This window comes from Ascaphus truei, chromosome 3, assembly GCF_040206685.1.
Source record: "Ascaphus truei isolate aAscTru1 chromosome 3, aAscTru1.hap1, whole genome shotgun sequence".
In the NCBI taxonomy this organism is placed as follows: Eukaryota; Metazoa; Chordata; class Amphibia; order Anura; family Ascaphidae; genus Ascaphus; species Ascaphus truei.
Genome location: NC_134485.1, coordinates 111,201,850 through 111,225,585, shown reverse-complemented (window position 1 = coordinate 111,225,585; position 23,736 = coordinate 111,201,850). Strand labels below are relative to the sequence as shown.

General features: G+C 44.6%; 1 protein-coding gene across 3 annotated transcripts in view; it reads right to left on the bottom strand.

Annotated features, from left to right (window-relative positions):
- The window catches only part of CNKSR2 (connector enhancer of kinase suppressor of Ras 2), a 548,762-nt gene that overhangs the window by 214,653 nt on the left and 310,373 nt on the right, over positions 1–23,736 (bottom strand). For all 3 annotated transcript variants that reach the window (XM_075589347.1, XM_075589348.1, XM_075589349.1), the window contains one exon: positions 19,746–19,879. In XM_075589347.1, coding sequence (XP_075445462.1) covers positions 19,746–19,879 — 134 coding nt within the window. The remainder of the gene's footprint in view (positions 1–19,745; positions 19,880–23,736) is intronic.

Genomic DNA, 23,736 nt, shown 5'->3' with positions numbered 1-23,736 from the left:
ATGCTGTATTTTCACAAAAATAAAAAAAATACAAGTTAAAAAAAAAAAAAAAAAAAACATGCACATAAAATCGCAGTGAAGGCTGTCTTTGTTTAGGCATCAGCTGGTAATCCCAAACAAAACTTAACAGCAGAATTACGTGCATTGAAAAAAACATATTCAACAAGTAAAATAAAGCCCTGATTGGATTGCCTTCAAGTCAATGTATATGGATCTAAACTGGACAAGTACATACTCATACTACATGATGAGACCTCAAAAGAAGATAAAATACTATTATTAGAAAACTCTTATTAAAAAAACCATACAATAGTTACATTAAAACAGCCGGGTGTTCTTTAAAAAGTTGCCATTCTGGATACTAGTGCATTTCCTACAATAATAAATCTGATTAAAATAAATGCAAACCAATGTACATTTAGTCATTGGAATAGTTACTGCCAATACATAGATACCAGCAAATTTGAAACTCATAATGTATAATGCCGAGAGTTTGAACAGAAGCTTAAAGTGACAAAACTCACTAAAGAATGTATTTACATGGTATAGTTATAACAATACAGTTAATTAATTGGTTAATATTTAAAAATGGTATTCAAGCCAGAGTGATAATGCACCTTCTTTAAGACCACTCAAAGACTCCAAAGTAAAAACATGAAGTTGTGTGTTTACCAGTCAATTACATAGACTACTGAGGCAATAAATATGTGTCTGTATAAAATAAAATCATACAGAAAGTTATTGTGGAACTTGGTATGGATGATAAAAGATACATTAATATTCCTGAGTAGAACTAACGAATGTAACAAGGTAGAACGACAAATGGCTAGTAAGAATCACCTTACATCGTATACGAATTTATACATTCAATATACAGATGTATAAATTAAATCGAATTACAACATAAATACAGAATAAAACGTTGATTGATGAAAGATGCTTGATCTGAAAAATTTTATTGGAGAGAAGATCCAGGTAGAAAATGTATTGGAGAGAAGATCCAGGTAGAAAATGTATTGGAGAGAAGATACCATGGAAGCTTAGACCTACTGTCCACAGTTAAGTGAAAGCCAGCATTCACATTGGTATCCTGTGATGTTACATCGTTGTATACAATTATTGACTATAGCGACAGCAGTGAGGCGGTTAAGAAAACCCTTGATGACGACAAAGATTTACCTGACAAACAAAAAACGCTCTTAATAGGTGGCATCATGTTTATTTTAAAACACAATGTTTTTAACCTCAACGGCGACTATTATCAACAGCGACGAGGCACAGCAATGGGGACCAGGTTTGCGCATAGCAATGCAAACATCTTTATGGCAATTTGGGAACAGGATAATATATGGTCCACTCATGCTTTTGGCGCAAACCTGGTCCTCTGGCGTAGATATATAGACGATGTGTTTTTATTTGGCAAGGCAGTGACCATGACCTCAACCGTTTTTTAGAATATATTAATACCAACAACTTAAATCTGGCTTTTACGTCTCAAAGAAGCAAACAATCATTGGATTTCTTAGATTTGACGATTTATATCGAAGACAATCAATTAGAAACCAAGACCTTCTTTAAAACCCTCGACTGCAACAATAATCTTTTGAGGAACAGTTGTTACCACCATAAATGGTTGGACAACATCCCACCAGAACAGTTCAGGCATCATCAACGCTATTGCACAGACCAGACTGTTTTTAAAGAACAAGCTGAGTTATTAAAGGAACGCTTTTTAGAAAGAAAATATGAGATGGGGACATTAGAAACATCCATTCCTCTGATCAGTCAAATTGATAGAGCATTATTATTGAAAACAAAGACCAAAAAAAGAATTCGGAGAGTATGAGGTCCCCTTTATCATGAAATTCAATCATGATTTTAATAAGATAAAAGGGATAATTCAGCGTCACTGGCATATACTTCACCAGGATCCAGTTTTGAAAAATCATCTACCAAAGAATCCTAGAATCATTTTTAAAAAGGCAGCCAATTTAAAAACGAAACTGGCCCCTAGTACATTCAAACCACCAGTTTACACGAAATTACACAATTGGCTTCCTAAAGCCATTGTTTTTTTTAAATGTGCCAAGTGCAAAGCCTGTTCCTTTGATCGTACAGTAAAAGATCAATTCAATTCTACGGTTACAGGTGTGACTTTTAAAACCAAACAGTTTATTAACTGTAAGACTCCTTTTGTTGTCTATTTGCTTCAGTGCCGTGCGGCCTGCAGTACGTTGGACGTACTAGCAGGCCTTTGAGGGTACTGGAGCATTTGGGGAATATCAGCAGAGGACAATGTCTCTGTAACAGGGGACTTACCCTGTTCAGAAAACTTGCCTCTAATCCAGCAGTGTGCTGGTTAATTGACCAGCACCTGGCTGATTAGAAGTGTTAGAAAAAGCCTGCCTTTGAGACAGGAAGTGAGACTCCTTAGCTCACACCTGAGCTGAACTAGGAGACAGAGCAGAGATTCCTTAGTCCACAACTGGGCTGAACCAAGGAAGGACAGATGTCTTGAGCGACAAGCTGACCACAAGACAAAGGGGACAAGATTCTAACCTGAAGCCCGGAGATTGCCTTAGCACACACGGGTGCGGATCCAAGAGAGCAGAGAAGCTTCCCCTACAGCAGCCCAGCTAACAGATAAGACTTTTCGTATAAGACTATTATCTATATGTATTGATAAATGTCTCCATGATTTGGGGCTGGTAAATAGCTTAGCTAACCAACCCAGTCAGAGAGGGCTGAGCTACATGTGTAGATAGTCTCCAAAGCAGAGATAGGTCTTTTTTATTTGGCTTATTCTCTTATGTTGATTTTTGCTGTGTTTAAAGCGACAGGCACAATAAAGCCTTGTTTGAATTTCACCTTAAAACAGTCTCTATTGTGTACCTCTGCACATGTCCTCCTACATATGGTGTCAGAAGTGGGATGAGAGGTGGTCTTTGAAGTTAGAAGGACCCGGAGATTGCCTGTGGAAATTTTTTTTGTGCTTTTTGCCTACAAACAGCCTGAGCAACATAAACAATCACATGCAGCAGAGATCAGAGTTAAAGCGACACACCCAGGCAGGAAATCTACACTGCACTGAAACTCACAAAACCACAGATGGACTCTTTTCCCCAATCCCAAGAGGAGAGAGAGAGAGAGACTGCTGAAGCAGGTAAACATTATTTGCCTATCACAATAAAGTGTAATATGGTCATTGAAATAGGGGTTTTGCCTACCAGCCGTAGTCAAGGTTCAAGAAGTGAGTTAGCCCTTAAAAAGGATAGGCGTTTGTTGTTTCAAATGTTTCGCTGAAGCAGTGAATAAAGATGGTGACCCACGAGCGGTACTGATTCTGCAAATAAAGGTTGCCACACCGCATAGGACTACCAGCTGTGAATGGAGTATATGCAGAAAAGTGTGAAAATTGATGCAAGACTGTGCTGAAGCAGGGGAATTTTCAGCAAACAAATGCTGAGTGTAAAATTGCCCTACCGGGGAAAAAGGGATTGCTGAACTGTGTTAAAGGTATTCCAAAGCCAATTGCTGAGTGTTGAGTCACCCTGCCGGGAGTGAAAGAAATATTCCACTGCAAAGAATGTTTTTTTTCTGCAAGTAAAAAAGTCTGCCTATGTATCTTGGGAGTAAAACAGGCACCCAAAGTGTGAAGAGTGAATGCCATAATACCCAAAGATGAGACTGAAAATTACTGAACTCAAGCAGAAAACCAAATTCTGTTGCTGAAGCGGAGGGATTGAACATAGCAAGTAAATAGTGTAAAGCAAATGCCTTTGCTGAAGCCAGAAAATGGGCAGCTAGCAAGCACTGTATTTAAGGAAATAGAACCCATGGAATTTAAAATGGCCACCCAGCTGAAGTCAAATACAGACTCTGTAAAAATAGGGAAGAAAATGTGTTCCTGGTGTAAAGAACCCCACCACATGGAGCAGTGTCCCTTCAGGCCTTATTCAGACGACGAGAGTGAATGCATGCACAGTAATACTAATATTGTAAATCTTACCCAAGGGAAGAAAAAGTCTACAGAGAGGCCTGTGAGAGCTACGACCTCTACAAGCAAAATATGCCCACCTGTAGGACTACAACCATTTGGGGTTCTAGCAAATACAGTGGCAAGAGCTGCAATAGCGCCTCCTGAGGTCAGGAAGAAAAATACACCTGATAGCCCCAAAATGGAGGACAAGATGTAGCGTTCCTGTAATGAACCCATGGAAGAGTGGCCCTTCCAGTCCGATGAGGAGGAAGACATCTCTTATGGGGAACCCAAACCAAGTAGCACCCACAAAACACCCCAAGAATGGTGGGGTTGCCTGAACTTGGTACGAACCAAAAAGACCGCTCCCTATGATGACGAATATGATCAGCAGGAGAAAGAGCGGGAGCAGTGGATCACCGAATATTTCCATCAGCAGTTGCAAGAAAAGCCAGGTGGATCCAGTGACGCTGCTAAAATTTCAAATGAAGATGGAGACCCCAGTATCCCTGAGGGGACGGTGTCATCCAAAACAAAAAGGCGAAAAAAGAAAAGTGGTTCTTCACTTACCGTGCAAGGAACAGACACATCTGCAGATCTTGCGGAGGAAAATGGGGTCCAAAATGCCCTGCAGCCTAGAGAAAATGGAGAAGTCGTCCCGCGGATGACCAAATATCCAGAGGGCCCAAGGCAGAAGTCGTGTACCCCAAAGAAGTGTCTGTCCGGTGCTAATAGTGAGAAACCCTCAACCAACCATCCCAGGGAAGCGGAGCCGGAACTGGTGAGTGACGATCCCTTGACCAGCCCTGGGGATGCCCTGAAGGTTGCCAGGCGTGACTGTGATCGGCTCCGGGAAAATAACGTGAAGCTACAGGAACATGTGCTCGCAATGTACTCTTCGGCCAGGACAGAATTGGACGATCTCAAGACTGAGCTAGATACTACAAACGCTGCTATTTCCGCCATGGATGAAAAGCAGAGCCAATCTGATAAAATGATGGCTAAGCTGAAGCGGAAGTATGAGGAGGCACTGAAGCAGATGACAGTCTTCCAGCTAGAGGTTCACGCTCTTCGCATAGAGCTGAATGCCTCACAACAGGAGGTCAACAGTGTCCGGACAGACGTAGACGTATCTCAGAAGGAGGTTCATACACTCCGCAGAGCACTGGATGCTTCACATCATGAGATCAACAGCTGCCGCACAGAACTGGAAGTCTCCAGAAAGGAACTTCACAGTCTCACTGAGGAGCTGGACATTTCAAAGAAAACTATCCTACATCTTAACTTAGATCTCAAAGTCTCTCAGAAGGAGCTTCAGAACCTAAACCTGGAGATGGAAGTATCACGCCAGGAGACAGCCCGCCTCCAAGCAGATTTGCAAAAATGGAAGGTGGACTGCAAGGAGGCCCTGAATACACTGGCGACACACTTTATTCGAGCTCGGCTAGTCCCACGAATTCGGGTATACTCGGGTGTATTGAGGTTTGTGACTGTTTTCTGCCCGAGTGCATTGCGTTATTTTCCAGGCAGGGATTGAAGCATTTTATTCCCGCTGGCTGCAATACTGCACAGTATATATATATATACTGCATTACAATTCATGAATTTATGCCATCTGGTAGACACGCGAAGCATTGCAGCCTATTAAATCCTAATCATTATCATTTAACAGATCAGCCGCCCGTCAGCCAGGCATGAACCATGGCTGGGAAGGCAAACGCAACGGGGCTTGTCAGAGGTGAGGAGCGGCGCATTCCAGGTATCTGCCAGGTACATACTGGGTATTTGCTCGAATAAAGTGTGTCGCAGCAGTAGTACAGAGACTGATAAAGGAGAAAATTTAAGATTAAAAAAAGAAAATTGTGAGTTGACAAACCACGTCAATGGAAAGAATGAAAAGCTGCACGAGCTTGAAAAAATAAAGAAACGGTTGGAAGATGAGAAATTTGAAGCAGAGCACCGACTGCAGAACCAACTGCAAGGTCTGCGTACACACCTCAAGAATGTCGAGGAGAAGCAGTGAACTCTGCAGGAAGAAAATCTGCAGGCTGCTAAGGAAATACAAGTGCTGCAGGAACGTCTGATTACCCAGTGCGTCCTCGCAAAGCAGCAGGATAAACTGAAGGCTACCCTGACCATCACCAAAGCATCGCTAGAGGCTAAGCTTAGAGACCAGGTGACTCGGTACAAGAGGGAGCGCAAAAAGGTCCAGAAACTGAGACGAGTATCTGCGGCCCAAGCGAAGAAGTTCACAGTGCTCCACAAAATAAAGAATGATAGGTGGAAGCAAGCTCAGAGAAAGCACAGGGAAGAAATAAAGACCCTAAAAGGAGAATGGCAGGAAAAGGTATTGGCTCTGTCCAAGCATCGGTGTCCCACAGTAACTAAGGCCCGTGAGGACAAGTGTACAGTGAGAGCTGGGGACACCACTCACCTTCAAAACAAGGTTACGAAGTTTGAGCCACCTAAGAAAGCACTAGCCAAACCTGCAATCGCCCAACAGGCAACAAACAGAGGTAGGAGTGCAGAATCAAAGCCAGAAGAATCCTTTGCTGAGGAAGCTGAAAAGATAGGACATTCTCTGGAAATAGAGCTGGAATCGCAACTCAATCCCAAAGAAGCTGAAATGGCGACTACGTTGAATGGGAAAAGTGCAGGAAGACAGCTTCAAGAACTGAGGGCTCAAATGGCTGTTATTGGGTGCTCTTGTGATACCAGGAAATGGACATTTTGTGCTAAAGTGGAGCACATGGGAAGGATGGCGAGAGAGAGCGATTTGCATAGGCGTTCTGCGACTGTCGCCATACAGCCTGCCTACAAAAAGAGGAGTGCCCGACACAGGGGAAAGCTCAGGACCACATGGTCAGTAGAAAGACTGTACTTGGGAAAAGTTCTCCTTGAGCGACTGAGGACTGCTGAACTCAAACACCTTCTGGAGGAGACACTACTAAACTGGAGGAAGGGCTCCAATCCCAGCAGGACTGAGGGTTCTCCTCCATCCACTCTCATTAAAGTCACAGAGATATCTCGAGTGAGAGTGGAAGGATGGGCTTTGGCCATGGCAAGCCCGAGCTTCCCACAAACAGGGGAGGTATGTAACAGGGGACTTACCCTGTTCAGAAAACTTGCCTCTAATCCAGCAGTGTGCTGGTTAATTGACCAGCACCTGGCTGATTAGAGGTGTTAGAAAAAGCCTGCCTTTGAGACAGGAAGTGAGACTCCTTTGCTCACACCTGAGCTGAACTAGGAGACAGAGCAGAGATTCCTTAGTCCACAACTGGGCTGAACCAAGGAAGGACAGATGTCTTGAGCGACAAGCTGACCACAAGACAAAGGGGACAAGATTCTAACCTGGAGCCCGGAGATTGCCTTAGCACACACGGGTACGGATCCAAGAGAGCAGAGAAGCTTCCCCTATAGCAGCCCAGCTCACAGATAAGACTTTTCGTATAAGACTATTATCTACACTGGCGACACACTTTATTCGAGCTCGGCTAGTCCCACGAATTCGGGTATACCCGGGTGTATTGAGGTTTGTGACTGTTTTATGCCCGAGTGCATTGAGGTATTTTCCAGGCAGAGATTGAAGCATTTTATTCCCGCTGGCTGCAATACTGCACAGTATATATATATATACTGCATTACAATTCATGAATTTATGCCATCTGGTAGACACGCGAAGCATTGCAGCCTATTAAATCCTAATCATTATCATTTAACAGATCAGCCGCCCATCAGCCAGGCATGAACCCAGGCTGGGAAGGCAAACGCAACGGGGCTTGTCAGAGGTGAGAAGCGGCGCATTCCATGTATCTGCCAGGTACATACTGGGTATTTGCTCGAATAAAGTGTGTCGGTGCAGTATGTCTATGTGAATTGATAAATGTCTCCATGATTTGGGGCGGGTAAATAGCTTAGCTAACCAACCCAGTCAGAGAGGGCTGAGCTACATGTGTAGATAGTCTCCAAAGCAGAGATAGGTTTTTTTTGTTTGGCTTATTCTCTTATATCGATTTTTGCTGTGTTTAAAGCGACAGGCACAATAAAGCCTTGTTTGAATTTCACCTTAAAACAGCCTCCATTGTGTACCTCTGCACATGTCCTCCTACAGTCTCAAAACACTTTCTACTTAAACATAACAGCGATCCTAAGGGTTTAGTCTATCGGGCCATAGAACATATCCCTATGAATTGGCGCGAGAGTGATAGACACTCAAATTTGGCCCGCAAAGAAACCTTCTGGATTTATAGGCCCAAAACCCTTTCCCCTTCAGGATTGAATGTTGACATTAATTTAGAAGCCTTTATTTCGCTCTCATTTTTGTCAGTCATGCCTTTAAGATCTTATTCATTCTATGATACATTTTCTACCTGGATCTTCTCTCCAATAAATTTTTTCAGATCCAGCATCTTTCATCAATCGACGTTTTATGCTTTATTTATGTTGTAATTCCATTTCATCTATACATCAGTATATTGAATGTCACGCAGTAAGGTGATTCTCACTAGCCATTTGTCGTTCAACCTAGTTACATTAATATTCCTGAGTAGAACTAACAAATGTATCTCTTATCATCCATACCAAGTTCCACAATAACTTTCTGTATGATTTTATTTTATACAGACACATATTTATTGCCTCAGTAGTCTATGTACAGTAATTGAGAAGTAAACACACAACTTCATATTTTTACTTTGGGGTTTTTGAGTGGTCTTAACCACAAGGTGCAATCATCACTCTGGCTTGAATACCATTTTTAAATATTAACCAATTAATTAACTATATTGTAACAACTATACCATGTAAATACGTTCTTTAGTGAGTTTTGTCACTTTAGGCTTCTGTTCAAACTCTTGGCATTATATATTATGAGTTTCAAATTTGCTGTTATCTATATATTGGCAGTAACTATTCCAATGACTAAATGTACATTGGTTTGCATTTATTTTAATCAAATTTATTATTGTAGGAAATGCACTAGTATCCAGAATGGCAACTTTTTAAAGAACACCCGGCTGTTTTAATGTAACTATGTTTTTTAATAAGGAAAAAAAAGAATGGTGTATATAGCGCTAAAAGGCTGTGAATATATAATAAACAGTGTATATAACATATAAGGTGATACAAAATGTGTGTGACCTTACACACTATACCTTAATAATGTAAGGCTAGGCTGCCGCGTGAAACTAACCCAAAACACAGTTAGTACAAAGCAAAAAAACAACAATACAAACCGGCGCCTACAGAGTCCCATATAGGAAAAAAGTTCAGTCCAATGGTAAAGAAGTGTCCAGAAATGTCCAATCTTGCACTTCACGCTCCACAGCAAGATGTTACAAGAAGCATGTGATGCAAAGAGAGAGAAAAGAGAAAAATCATAGTGCAACAATGCTACAGTATAAACACATAAGACAAACAGGACAAGACAATACTAGACAAACACAAGCAAGGCTGACAAATAATACAAGAGTTAATTTAATACACAAAAAATATAAAATGAACAAGGCAGATGACGGATCCGGTGGATCCCTGAAGAAGTGCGCATGCGCACGAAACGCGTTGGACAGTTTGTGAGAGTTTATTTGGACTAAGGCAGAGTACTCACAGGAGTTTGATCGAGGTACAGCAGTAGGAGAAGGGGGTTTCGGCATTTTGACCCGCCCCCTGTGACGTATTTCCGGCCACGGAGTGGCAGACAGCTTTTGGAGAGCCTGAGACCCTCCCCCGGTGACGCACATCCGGTTGCGGAGCTAGGGACAGTGTTTGGAGCAACTCCTGGACGCCACGCATCCATCAGACGCCGCGGCCGTGCATCACTCACCATACACCCCTGTCTGTATTAAATGAATGTCCTGTAAGTAGGATTCCGGTTTAACCACCGGATCCGTCATCTGCCTTATTCATTTTATATTTTTTGTGTATTAAATTAACTCTTGTATTATTTGTCAGCCTTGCTTGTGTTTGTCTAGTATTGTCTTGTCCTGTTTGTCTTATGTGTTTATACTGTAGCATTGTTACACTATGATTTTTCTCTCTTTTCTTTCTCTTTGCATCACATGCTTCTTGTAACATCTTGCTGTGGAGCGTGAAGTGCAGGATTGGACATTTCTGGACACTTCTTTACCATTGGACTGCACTTTTTTCCTATATGGGACTCTGTAGGAGCTGGTTTGTATTGTTGTTTTATGTTTTTTAATAAGAGTTTTCTAATAATAGTATTTTATCTACTTTTAAGGTCTCATCATGTAGTATGAGCATGTACTTGTTCAGTTTAGATCCATACACATTGACTTGAAGGCAATCCAATCAGGGCTTTATTTTACTTGTTGAATATGTTGTTTTTTTTTGATGCACGTAATTCTGCTGTGAAGTTTTGATTGGAATTACCAGCTGATGCCTGAACAAAGACAGCCTTCACTCTGTTTTTATGTGCACGATTTTAATTAATCTGAGAAGAGACTATTACCTAATTGCCATCAATTAATGACTGATCAGACACTACAAAAAGACCCCCACATCCAGCAACCCACAGGAACCTGACGAAGCACCGTCCATATGCGAAACGCGTTCTTCCACTGTGGGACGTAGAGGAAGTTTGTCCGTAGTTTTCCAGATTGCCCCGTTTTACAGTCCCACTCACCAGACGCGGGAGCCAAATGCAGCGCGGCATAGAAAGAGGCTGCGGATAGTTGGAGCGAGTGTTTTTAGATGTAAGTTTATGATTATTATCACTTGGTTCAATAAATCATATTTATACCAACTTTTGGGTGTTTGTCATCCCACTGTGATAATGAGGGAGGATGCATTGACCCAGTGAACGGGAAGAGGGACTATTAAGCAAGTCACCACAAGCAATTGATGTGAAGATCACTCACACATGGCCGTGTGAGTGTTATTTCATTATTTTACACCCTCCACATTTTGGTGTATCCCCATCCCCCATCCACTCCCCCTCCCCTCCTCCCACTGTTTCCACCCACCATGCTGATCCTGTTTGTGTATCAATACTAGATTCCTATCAGCACAATATTGATTGTTTCCATTTTCTTTTTGCGCTCCATGACTTCTTGCTATCACAAGATCAGAGGAGGAACAACGTCTCAGGTCCCATATGGAACTTACATCACCTGTCACGGGGGACCAGAACTTTTAACACTGAAATCACTGGGATCACGATCACCAGACAAAGTTTATTCTGGCAAGCTAGCAAACATACAAAATACACAGTCACAATGAAACACTCACCAACTGGGGGCCGGTGTGGCAAGAACCTAGCCTCAACTCGGTGCAGGGGCCTGCTTCTCTCCCGGTGGAATCCCGGATGACGTATGTAGACCGGTGCAGCGGATGGACAAAAACAGGCACAACCTGTTTTTGTCCATCCGCTGCACCCGTCTCCATACGTCATCCGGGATTCCACCGGGAGAGAAGCAGACAGGGAATGAGACCAGCTGAGAGAGCAGACGGAGTACATCGCTCCTACCACCAGGCTCCAATTTGCTGGCGTGGATCATTTTAGGATCAAATTGCTGTTAAACCAACTGACACCATGTGAGTGTGTTGTACCATATTTTTAATATAAAGTTTTTTACTCTCTGATCGCACTATGGTCGGTTCTCTTGTTCTTGCATTAAGGTGATTACCTCTATGGAGGATTCTGGCATGGCGCCATAAAGATACCTTTATACACACCATATAAGTGGGAAATTTGTGAGTACACAATTCATCAGAATTAGAAGAAAAGAAACACTTTAATCAAAAGCACTGACATATTGCACTATATTCTATGTGTTTTGTCTTTTCATATATCTGCGCTCCCCAAAACATCTGGACTTCTACAACTTTCTTGGATTGCGAGAACAATCTAATTTTAGGGTTTGAGCTGCAAACTTAATTTTATTTGGGTGTATTTATCAATTTAAGCACTATATGTTTATGTAGTTGCACTTTTTTGGTATATTATATATATTACGTTTATATTTTTAAAATATCACTGATTATAATTAAGCGCCACAAAGATAACTACTTGTTTTGTTTCTGGAAGGGGTTACACAAAACATGACATCCAAAATGAGCCTCACAGAGGAGGCTATTACACACGGTTTTGGGGCAGCCAGCCGGGCTTCACCTTTATTAACTGAGACTGGCTACCCCTACCGTGACAACCTGAAATGTTGTTTCTCCTCTGTTCTTGGCTATTACAATACATGAAGAATTGCATTGTGAACTTGTGAGTAGAGATATAATTTATACCTCTGTCCTAGAGGAGACCTGCATTTTGAGGAATTTATTTGTCTACGTTGTGTTGGCTGCACAAGCAGGATTCTCCTCGCCTGAAACTATTTCCCTGCACTTTGGAACTGTGCTACTTGCTATAGCAACCCAAGAAAAAAAAATACATTCAACCTCATTAAAAAGGACGTTCAGAAACCAAGCTCTCTGGGCACCAAATGGTCTAATAATACACAGATATTTTATGAATGGGCTTTTAGCTCCTCCAGCTGGGGCATTCACGGTCCTATAAAACCCTGTTCTAATAATAACAGCTTTATTTATATACTGTAGTGCTCTTCTCCCAGGTAAAAAACAAGAATATGTGAATTATTACTTAAGGGAGCAGCATATCCTCAGCGATTAATGGCAGGATAATTAAAAAACAAAACAAAAAAAGAAAACCGCTGGATAAATAATATATCTGTATAAAACCATTTACAAAAGCCTCATCTCAATTTTGTAAAGTACAAATATTTCAAGCTTTCGGCTAGTATGAGAACATTAAACGTTTAGAACACAATTTTTAACTCCTCCAAATGCCCACCCAAGAGGCCTAAACACTCATCCTGGGGCTATTACCCCTTCACTCCCTGCTTACATTTTATTTGCATTCATAAGAGCCTATTTTATATGCCTCGATAAGCTACTTATCGAGGCCTTTTCAGCAAAAATGCCTACTGCTATTTAGTAAGCATCGATAAGTGGGTGATAAAGGCATGAATCGCCAATTTTTTCAGCCGTCAAAAAAAGATAGCCAGATGAGCGGCGATAAGCCACTTATCGGCAGATTCTGTAACTTGTGCAATTCTAGTAGCCTCGATTAGCTTATCGAGGCTAATTGAGGCTCTAGAAAGGCGAGTTTCATCCAAAATCCTCACGCCATGAAAAGTTGGAGTGAGGCTGGTGAGAAGCTGCTGAGAGGTGGCGAGGGAGGAATTTGCATTTTTCCTGCATCAGATTCATGCCAGGAGTCTCTGGAGCTGATACCCTTTAATATCAGCACCGGAGGCCCCCGGCATGAATCCCATGCAATAAAAATGCATTTACAGGCAACTTCAATACCTTAGCGCAGGCCTGCACAACACGCGGCCCGCCCTCATTGTGCAGCCCACGGCAGCTTGCCCCCTCCTCTCCCACCCGTGAGCTGCTCTCCCCCTCCTCTCCTGCCCGCGAGCCGCTCTCCCCGTCCTATACCGCCCGCGAGCCGCTCTCCCCGTCCTCTGTCACCCGCGAGCCGCTCTCCCCCTCCTCTGTCACCCGCGAGCCTGCCGCGAGCCCGCTCTCCCCCTCCTACTCCTCCTCGAGCCTGCTCTCAGGACTGCACAAGTGTGCTAGTCCTGCCTGCTCTGCCACCGTGAGGTGCAGGGGGGGGGGCAAGGTGAGGTGCAGGGGGGGGAGGTAAGGTGCAGGGGAGTGAGTGAGGTGAGGGGCAAGGGGGGAGGTGAGGTGCAGGGGAGTGAGGTGCAGGGGTGGAGGTGAGGTGCAGGGGGGGAGGTGTGGTGCAGGGGGGGAGGTGAGGTACAGGGGAGTGAGTGAGGTGAGGTGCAGGGGTGGAGTTGAGGTGCAGGGGGGAGGTGAGGTTCAGGGGAGTGAGTGAGGTGCAGGGGTGGAGGTGAGGTGCAGGGGGGAGGTGAGGTGCAGGGGGGAGGTGAGGTGCAGGGGAGGAGGTGAAGTGCAGGGGGGAAGGTGAGGTGCAGGGGGGGAAGGTGAGGTTCATGGGGGGAAGGTGAGGGAGAGTGAGTGAGGTGAGGTGCAGGGGGGGAAGGTGAGGTGCAGGGGGGGAGGTGAGGTGCAGGGGGAGAGGTGAGGGGGAGTGAATGAGATGAGGTGCAGGGGGGGAGGTGAGGTGCAGGGGGGGAGGTGAGGTGCAGGGGGGGGAGGTGAGGTGCAGGGGAGTTAGTGAGGTGAGGTGCAGGGGTGTAGGTGAGGGGCAGGGGGGAGGTGAGGTGCAGGGGAGTGATGTGAGGTGAGGTGCAGTTGGGGGGAGGTGAGGTACAGGGGAGTGAGTGAGGTGCAGGGGTGGAGGTGAGGTGCAGTGGTGGAGGTGAGGTGCAAGGGGGGAGGTGAATTGCAGGGGGGGAGGTGAGGTGCAGGGGGGATGAGGTGCAGGGGGGGGAGGTGAGGTGCAGGGGAGTGAGTGAGGTGAGGTGCAGGGGTGGAGGTGAGGTGCAGGGGGGGAGGTGAGGTTCAGGGGGGGAGGTGAGGTGCAGGGGAGTGAGTGAGGTAAGGTGCAGGGGGGAGGTGAGGTGCAGGGGGGAGGTGTAGTGGGGTGATGTGAGGTGCAGGGGAGTGATGTGATATGCAGGGGGAGAGTGATGTGAGGTGCAGGGGGGTGGAATGTGTGTGGTCTGCAGGGGGGTATTATGTGTTATGTGGAGGGGGAGTATTGTCTATGGGTGAGGGGGAGAGATGGGGGTGTGAGATAGAGGGTGAGTCTCGCAAAGGTTGATGATGGGGGGTGCAAGGGGAGATTTGAGGATGAGGGGTGCTGGGGGAGATATATGAAGATGAGTGCTGGGGGAGATTTGAGGATGATGAGGGGTGCTGGGAGAGATTGATGAGAGGTGCTGGGGGAGATATGATGATGATGATGATGATGATGATGATGATGATGATGATGATGATGATGATGATGATGATGATGATGATGATGATTTTACCCGTGCGGCCCAAATCTGTTTTCCTTGGAGCAGTTCGGCCCTTCTCGCTTTACAAGTTGTGCAGGCCTGCCTTAGCGGCTAACCGCTAAGGCAATGAAGTGGTCAACTACCACTGCCATGTTTATTATGGGTAGCGTGGGTGGGTGAAGGTGGTATTTGGCCCTTAGTGGGTGTTTAGGCCTTAAGCGGAGGTTGTGAGTGGAGTTAACCCCTTCATTACCTTAGCGGTTAATAGCGCAAAGGTAATGAAGGGGTCAACCAGTCCCGCTACCCACCCAGTAGGTATAAACACCCACCAAGGGCCAAATGTCAACTTCACCCATCCTCGTTACCCACAATAAATAGTTTACAACACAACAACCCTACTGCCCACCTCCTCTGCTCCAAACAACCCCCCCCCAAACACATACAGTACAGAAATGGGCAAAATTACTATTATCCAGATATGGATAATAGTGCATTTGCCCATTATAAAATCAAACATTAGTCAGCCAGCATTAATAAAGTAAATAAAACGTTCAACCTACTCCTGCCATCATGAAGGGTTTCCTCGTCAGCATACTGCAGGTCCATGTCCTCCGATGCCAGCAAGAATACAAGAAAAATACAATCTAATGGCCCCTAACCCCTTAATGGTTAATAACCGCTATAGTAATTAAGGGGTTAATCCCCCTGTATTGGGAAGTACCACTTATTACTACCTGAAGTATGCCATAACATGTGCTTTAAGTAAGCAGACCTCTATCTTTTGTCCCATGTTTGACCACTCATCAGCTTAAGTGTGCCATGGCATGTGCTTTGAGTTAGCAGAGCTCTCTCTCTCTCTCTCTCTCTCTGTGTGTCACATGTGTACCATATATAGAGTTTTTTGCTGCAAAGGAAGTGTGACTCATCAGTTTAAGTACAGATGCAGCAACGAGTATCAGAACACTTGCCTTTGAAAATCTGGGGCAATCTTCCAGTAATGCTACAACATTTCTGTGACATTTCTGCAAACAGACTAATGGCCCATCGGATTAACACAGCGGGGGTCCCTGGCAATCTCATTCAGTTTGAATGGGACTGCCAGGGACCCCCGCTGTGTTAATCCGATGGGCTATTAGTCTGTTTGCAGAAATGTCACAGAAATGTTGCAGCATTACTGGGGTATTGCCCCAGATTTTCCCAGGCAAGTGTTCAGATACTCGTGGCTGCATCAGTATGCATTTGCTACAACACTCAGCACTGATTAGAGGAATCCTAATACAAAATACTATAAATAAAAGGATAGTGCCAGAAGCTTCTCCACGGACCATGCAGATGCCTTGGCCAAGAATTCCCCTCGCTCTCTCGGGATCAGACAAGATTGATTGGGGCTTCCCTGGGTGTTTGGAGTGTTTTCCTGTTGAATGCTGTTAAGCTGTGCAAGCTGTAACTGAGAACATAATCGAAGCTAAGTAAAATCCCTTTTTGATTACAGCTCTAAGACTGTTTACTGAATCAGAGTGTGCAAGTTATTGGCTGAATCCAGAATTTTTGCATTACACCCCTGTCCCCTGCTACCCACCCAGGAGCCCTAACCACCCACCCTGGCCCCAATATACCCACCCTGTACCCATTGATTGTACCCAGTGGTCTATCATACCCATATAATAAGGGCATTATAAGCCACTATATCACTCAATGGTCAAATTAAAAAAATAATTAAGGCCACAAATACACAATAATCAAAGAAATACACAAGCACCTAAACACCCCAACAATAAAATAACTAAAAAGCCTTATCTTGATTTGTTGGCTACTGGTTTTATTTCTTTAATTGATTGGTTGGAAAGATGTTTATTTATTTGTATTCTTATGTTTTGGAATAACATAATTGGAATTCTTTTGCTGTTTTAGTGATAGATTAATGTAATTGATGTGTAGTTGAGGCTTTTTAGTTCTTTTATTGTTGGGGTGTGTGGCGCTTGTGTATTTCTTTGATTATTGTGTATTTTTGGCCTTAATTATTTTTATTAGGTTGACCCTTGAGTGATATAGTGGCTTCTCATGCCCATGTTATATGGGTATGATATACCACTGTGCCAATCAATGAGTACAGGGTGGGTATAGTGGGCTCGGGGTGGGAGGTAAGGCCTTCTGTGTGGGTAGTGGGGGAGGGTGGGTTAACCCCTTAATTACTATAGCGGTTATTAACCGCTAAGGTGATTAAGGGCTTAGGGGGCCAGTAGATTGTATTTTTTTTATGTACTCTTGCTGGCTACGGAGGACATGGACCTGCAGTATGCTGATGAGGATTCCCTTCATGATGGCAGGAGTGTTGAACGTTTTATTTAATTTACTTATGCTGGCTGGCTAATGTTTGATTTTATAATAGGCAAATGCACTATTATCCATATCTGGATAAAAGTAATTTTGCCCATTACTGTACTGTATGGGTTTTTTTTTGGGGGGGGGGGGTTGTTGGGGGTAGAGGAGGTGGGTAGTAGGGTTGCTGTGTTTATTTTTGTTACTTTGGGGTAGAGGGATTGGGTGAAAGGGGTAGTAGCCCCAAGGATGGATGTTTAGGCCTTCCGGGGGATAGCAGGACTGGTTAACTCCTTCACCAGAGTGGTTCTCACCGCTATGGTAGTGAAAGGGTTAACTCATCCCACAACCTTCCAGGCAGGCCTAACCACCCACCCTGGGACTACTACCCCCTTCATCCACCCCTTCTGCCCCAAGAAACAGACTATTGAGGTTTAACCTTTTCATTGCCTTAGAAGCTGGCCGCTAAGGTAATGAAGCTGTTTTAATATAAATTTTAATACAAGTGTAGATGAGCAGGGAGTCTCCGGAGCAGAACCACGTAGATTTGAGGTCCGGGGACCACGTTGATTTGAGGTCCGGGGACCCCCTGCTTCCGAGATACAGGCCCTGTTATTGGGTGCTGGTATCTCCTATGAGATATGCTCAGGGAGAGGCGTCTCTCTGGGCAGCTCTCTCTGCAGCTGAAAGAAATCGCTGTGTAAGCCCTTTTGAGAGAAGCGATCATCACGTCGCCGGCTACTCTCCCGTTTTGGGAATTTTGCTATCACAGGTTATCGAGGCTTTCTGAATACCGTGATGAGCAATGCTCACAAAACTGGCGGCGTAAACGGCCTAGCGATTTTTTAATGAAGGCTTATAGAATAGTCCCCATAGTGTGCGTGAGCAGGGGTCTTCTGAGCTTAACCGCATTGATGTCAGCATCTGGGACATCCTGCTTCTTGAGTTACAGGCCCCAGTATGGGGTGCCGGTATCCCCGCAATGTTAAATTCCTCTGCGTCACGTGACCCTCCGGGTCCCCATACCGGGGCCTATATCTCGGGAAGCATGAGATCCCCGAGGCTGAAATCAATGCGGTTCAGCTCAGGAGACCCCCTGCTCACTTACACTATGAATAAAAATAAAATGTAAGCAGCTTCATTACCTTAGCAGCTATCCTCTAAGGTAATTATTATTGTTTCTTTGGGGGGGAGGGGAGGGAGAGGGGGGTTTGATCATAGTGTATGGGAGCAGGGGATCTTCTGAGCTGAACAAAGTTGATTTCAGCCTCGGGGACCCCCTACTTCCCGAGATACAGGCCCAGTTATGGGGTGCCGGTATCTCCTGCAATGTTAAAATCCCACGGTCACGTGACCCACAGGATTTTAACATGGTGGGGATACCAGCACCCCATAACTGGGCCTATAACTCGGGAAGTAGGGGCTTTCCAGACCTGAAATCAATGCGGTTCAGCTCCGGAAACCCCCTGCTACAATACTGTAGTGTTAAATTGAAATGTAAATAAAACCTCCGAGATTGCCTGTTAGGCCTTGCCCCCGCTGCCTACTACAGACGGACGAGAGCCCTCCCCTCAATGGCGCCGGGCCCGCTGCGAGAGGGGGGCCGCAGCGCTCGGACGAGAGTTGCTCCTGCTCTCAACTCGCGTCGAGCGATAAGGCACGCCCCCCGGCGGTTCAGCCAATGAGGGCGAACCTGCCGGGTGACGTCATGGCTGCGCCCCCGTCACTCCCCCGCCACGCCCCCCCCCCCCGGTCTCTCTTCCTGCAGTGAGCTGCAGACCGGGGAATCGGCTGAACGCACCGCCAATCTCGCGGGCGCGCGTTACAGCAGCGTTACAGGGGCCTTAGCCTTAGAGGCACGCAGGTAGAGTGACTGATTCAGCCTCTCTGTTACTGCGCGTCTCTTACAGACAGGTAGACCCTGGTAGGATTAACACGCAGGGACCCCATCTGTGTTAATCTGATGGGCCATTTAGTCTGCAGCGACCACTATCATATCATAGCATATCAGACCATTACGCACTATAGTGCATGTTCAACCTGAGAAATGATCGGATAACGACCACTGCATCTGTATATTTGGAGGAAGGATTAACATAATTTTACAACCATTCATTCTTTATACCTCTATGTAGTGGGAACAAATAAATCACAACCAAGTGGTCAGACAGTACTTCACAGAAGTTCTTAATTAAATTGAACTGCAAAAGCAAGTAGCAATTTCTGTAGTTTGTTTTGTCTTTCCTACTGTGCCGTAATTTAGTGTCCCATTTATAATTAAGCCCCATCATTCCACCATTCACTGCAATCTGGTTGAGAATCGGTGCTGTTACTGTAGAGGGTAATAGGAATAGTGAACTGTAGTTAGTGTTAGTAAACAATATTTAGTCAAACTCCATATGGATAAATATCACAGCATGTTCAAGATGTCCCATACATTAACTGTAGCTCCAATATGCATAGATTTTGTAAGGAACTTAAAAAAAATGATCCTTTCATGAGCAAGACTTTTTTTTGCCAAGTTATCCCATTGTAAATATGGTCACCTGGGTATGTAGGGCTCTGCAGGAGGAGGGGGGATGAAGAGATCCTGAAGTGCAGAGCTGTCTCTTCTTGAAGGTGTGCTGATTGTGCTTGAAGGAGTAGCAACACTGCTTGTGGGACTCCTCGAAATAAGAGGCTGCATGAAGAAAAGGACAAGAACTTTATACCAAAGTGTCATATCTACAACAGTCATTCAAGCCAAACAATGTAATGTACACGAACCATTCCAAATAATACCCCCACTTCAGGAAATCTTTGAGGGAAAATATGCTCAAAGAATAGTATACTGTAGTAATGCATAAACAGCATTGTCATTTGTAGATTTTAAAATACCACTCAAATTATTATAGCCACATAATTGATCCCTCTCATTTCATTTACCCGACAGGGAAGGCTAAACAGAAGGCTGCATACACCTTGATACAAACTCTGCAAGTTGAGTTAACACAAAAGACACTGCTTTAGAGGAGAACTGCGTGTAATCATTTTCACTAACATTTCTGTTGAATAAAGTTGGATGATTTCTACGTTTTTCAGGGCCCCAACAGGCCGGCTGCTCCCCTGGAGTGGCCAGCCCGATTGAAACAGAAGTGGAGCACCCTATCCTTCCATTTCATGGTTGATCGCTCTTGGAGCAAATCACCTGATGCAGAAGCGCCAGTGCCCCGATGGCCCCCTGGTGCCACTGGATCCCTGGCGCTCTACAGGTTAAAGACTAAGGTCATATTTATTAGGTAGTGCTATAGCATAAAATACAGTCCAGTGAATAGGCTGTCAAGTGTCTTCTAGCTCTGCTAAATATGGACAGAATCTTTCCTTTTTAGGACATTTGGCAGCTATTTTAATTAATGGGTGTTTCTAACCAATATTTAACAATGGAGCTCTCAGCTCTGAATACAGATCTGGCCAACGTTATTGCAACATGTAGCGTGCTCAGTGAGACATACACAATGCACTAGTGGCAGAAGTGGCCATTGCTTTCAATCAGAGTATGAGATGGGGGCGGAGCTATTGTGCGGGAGAGAACCATGGGGTGCAATAACTGTGGCTACGCCTGTACTTTAATTGTCAAGCATTTATACAATTAGAAGAAACTCATACACCTATTAAAATCCTTTTCTAAAAATTGAATACAGCATGTTGACACTGAACAAACAATTACATCCTCACTGGTCACTTCCGACCCACAGTAACTCATTCTTTGCCAAGTGCTGTACTCAGATTTATTTAAGGTCAGCGTGTACTTCTGAAGATAAATTGGTTTTATAATGGCTCACATACACACACACACACACACACACAGAAACATCACTGTACAGTATATTAACCATCAACACAAGCATCTAAAAAGTATCAATCACTGCAGGTCAAGGTACTGTATGTTGGGACCTACTGTTAAACACTGTGGAAACATTAATGCTATGGCCGTGTGACAATCTAAAATAAATTGTGTCTTTTATCTTAGCACTTCTAGGTACATATGGCACTAAATTCTATAAAAACGTTTGATACATGGTTATATATTATAACAATGTACATACAGGATAGTCATTGGTACAATTTACATTTACTTAGCAATATGATTTTGTAGAGCAGGGGTGCGCAAACTGGGGTGCGCAATATTATTCAGGGGGGGGCGCGGCGGTTGCAGAGGCCCCACGCTCTTACCCCAAGGCATTTAAATTAATGCTGGGGGATCGTGTGAGGCCTCTGCAACGTCACTTACTGTACCTTGTCTTCGGCAACGCAGTGTCAAATGATGCCGCAGGGTCAAGCGACGTCACATTGGCTATGGCAACGTGACGTCACAGCGTCATTTGACGCCGGAGAGAATGTAAGGGAGGGGGGCACGAGCAGGGAGGGAAGCAGGCAGGGGGGCGCAGCAGAGAAAGATTGCGCATCCCTGTTCTACACATGGGTGTGCAAAGTAGGAGGCACGCAAGATTCTCTGGGGAGGGGTGCGGTGGTTACAGAGGCCCCGCACTCTTCCCCAAGGCATTTAAATTAAATGCCGGGGAGGCGTGAGGCCTCTCTCTTACCTGGTCTGAGCTGCCTCTTCGGCGACGCGACGCCATGCCGAAGAGACGTCACGTGACGTCATGACGTCGCGAAGCTCTGTGCCGGTAAGGGAAGGCGGCTGCGAGCAGGGGAGGGAGCTGACATGGGGGGCGCAAACAGAAAAGTTTGCGCACCCCTGGATAGAGCATAAGAATATATCTAACACAAACGCACATTCTGTTTTGTAGACAGCCATTTAGAAACAAATTAGTCAGTTTCGTAATCCAGTATTAATAGAATATGTGGATTCAACTTTAAGAACGGACAATAAGAAATGCATACAGTATCAACATTAAAAATCAGAAATAAATACAGTGGGAAGCAACACCAATTATAAGCATAGGCGGTTCAGAACTCGGTTTGGATGTTCCAAGCCTGAACTGTATGGGACACTCATGGTCCGGTTTAACACTGACTATGAGTTCAGGTCTTGTAGGGCCCCGAACCCGAGGCAAAAAGCAAAACAAATGTCTCAGCTTCGGATCCCTCCTGCCACTCCTACCCATCCTGTGGCTTGGGGGAGGGGGAGACAAGTGGTTGCCCCCCAAACATGCCCCCTTCCCCAACATGGGTCCCTAGCTCATCCGGTGCAGCTGTTTTGTCCACCTCGGTTAACTGCAACTGTAAGGACCATGGGGGTGTTAACTGCAGCTCCATCTGTGGCTTCCTGTATGCTGCTGGTCCCACCTCCTCTGACACCAGGGAACCAATCATTAGAGGAGGCAGAGCGAGCAGGAAGCAGTGAGCCTTGGTGCTGCTACTAATCCCTGCAGACTTTACAGCTGCACTGAAGGAGGAAGGCGCACTCCTCTTCCATGTCAGTCCCCCAAGGTCACTCAATAACCCAGGTGGCCACTCACTTCCCCCAAATCCCTCCATGTTAGTCTTCTTAATATTACTCTCTACACATGCACGTGTAAGTACATGAATACGCATATAGATGTACACACACATCTATATATTAAAGTGGCAATCTATGCTGTTTTATATTTCATTTTTTTTTTAAATATGGGATTCAAGCAGGGGGTCTCAAGAGCTGAACCCCATTAATTTTAGCTCCGGTGACCTCTTGCTTCCAGAAATACTTACCTCTGTAGTTGGCACCAGTAGACACTCGAGGGTTCCCATTTTGGCGGATTTTCAAAGCTCCCAGACCCTGCGAGCCAATAGGAAGCCGTGACGTCACCCAGGGCGGCTTCCTATTTATCTATGTGACGTGGGAGCTTTAAACTGCAGAGGGATATCAGTACCCCTGTCAGAGGTAAGAATCTCTGGAAGCAGGGGGGCTCCGGAGCTGACATTAACAGGGTTCAGCTGCAGAGACTCAAGCTTCAATCCGGTATAAAGCACTTGGAAAAAACAACAACACGGATTGCTCTTTTAAGGATGGGCACAAAAGTAAACATTTTTAATAAATTAATTTGTGCCATAATTTTTCTAAAAGTCCATAAAACATTAAAGTGCCCACCCGTACTAAATTAAAATGGAAACAACTAAATGTACAACTCAAACAAGTTGCTCTACTTTCAAAAGCCCTTGCACGCTTATGTGAAAATGTCCACTCTCAATAATACCCCCAAAGAAGACGTCAACTTTTTGTACCCCAGAGGGGACTGTAACATTGATGTCCTATCAACTGCTTTACTCGTTGCATAATATGATGTTTGTAATGTTCACTACATCTACAATATCCCTCTGTCACTGGGTTCACAGGTTTGTGACTTTTTTGATGTGCAAAAATTATATTTCATCCTCATTTACAAGTATATTGTAGAGATTAAATTCCTTTCTACCAAGTAATATGTTCCTCATTGCATATTGTCCTTATGCTCAACAATATACTGTTTACAACTGAAACTCTGAGCAAATTGTTTATGATGTTATTTTCTTAGCCAGTAAATAAAAAATAGATCAATCATGTTGGTACCATATCAT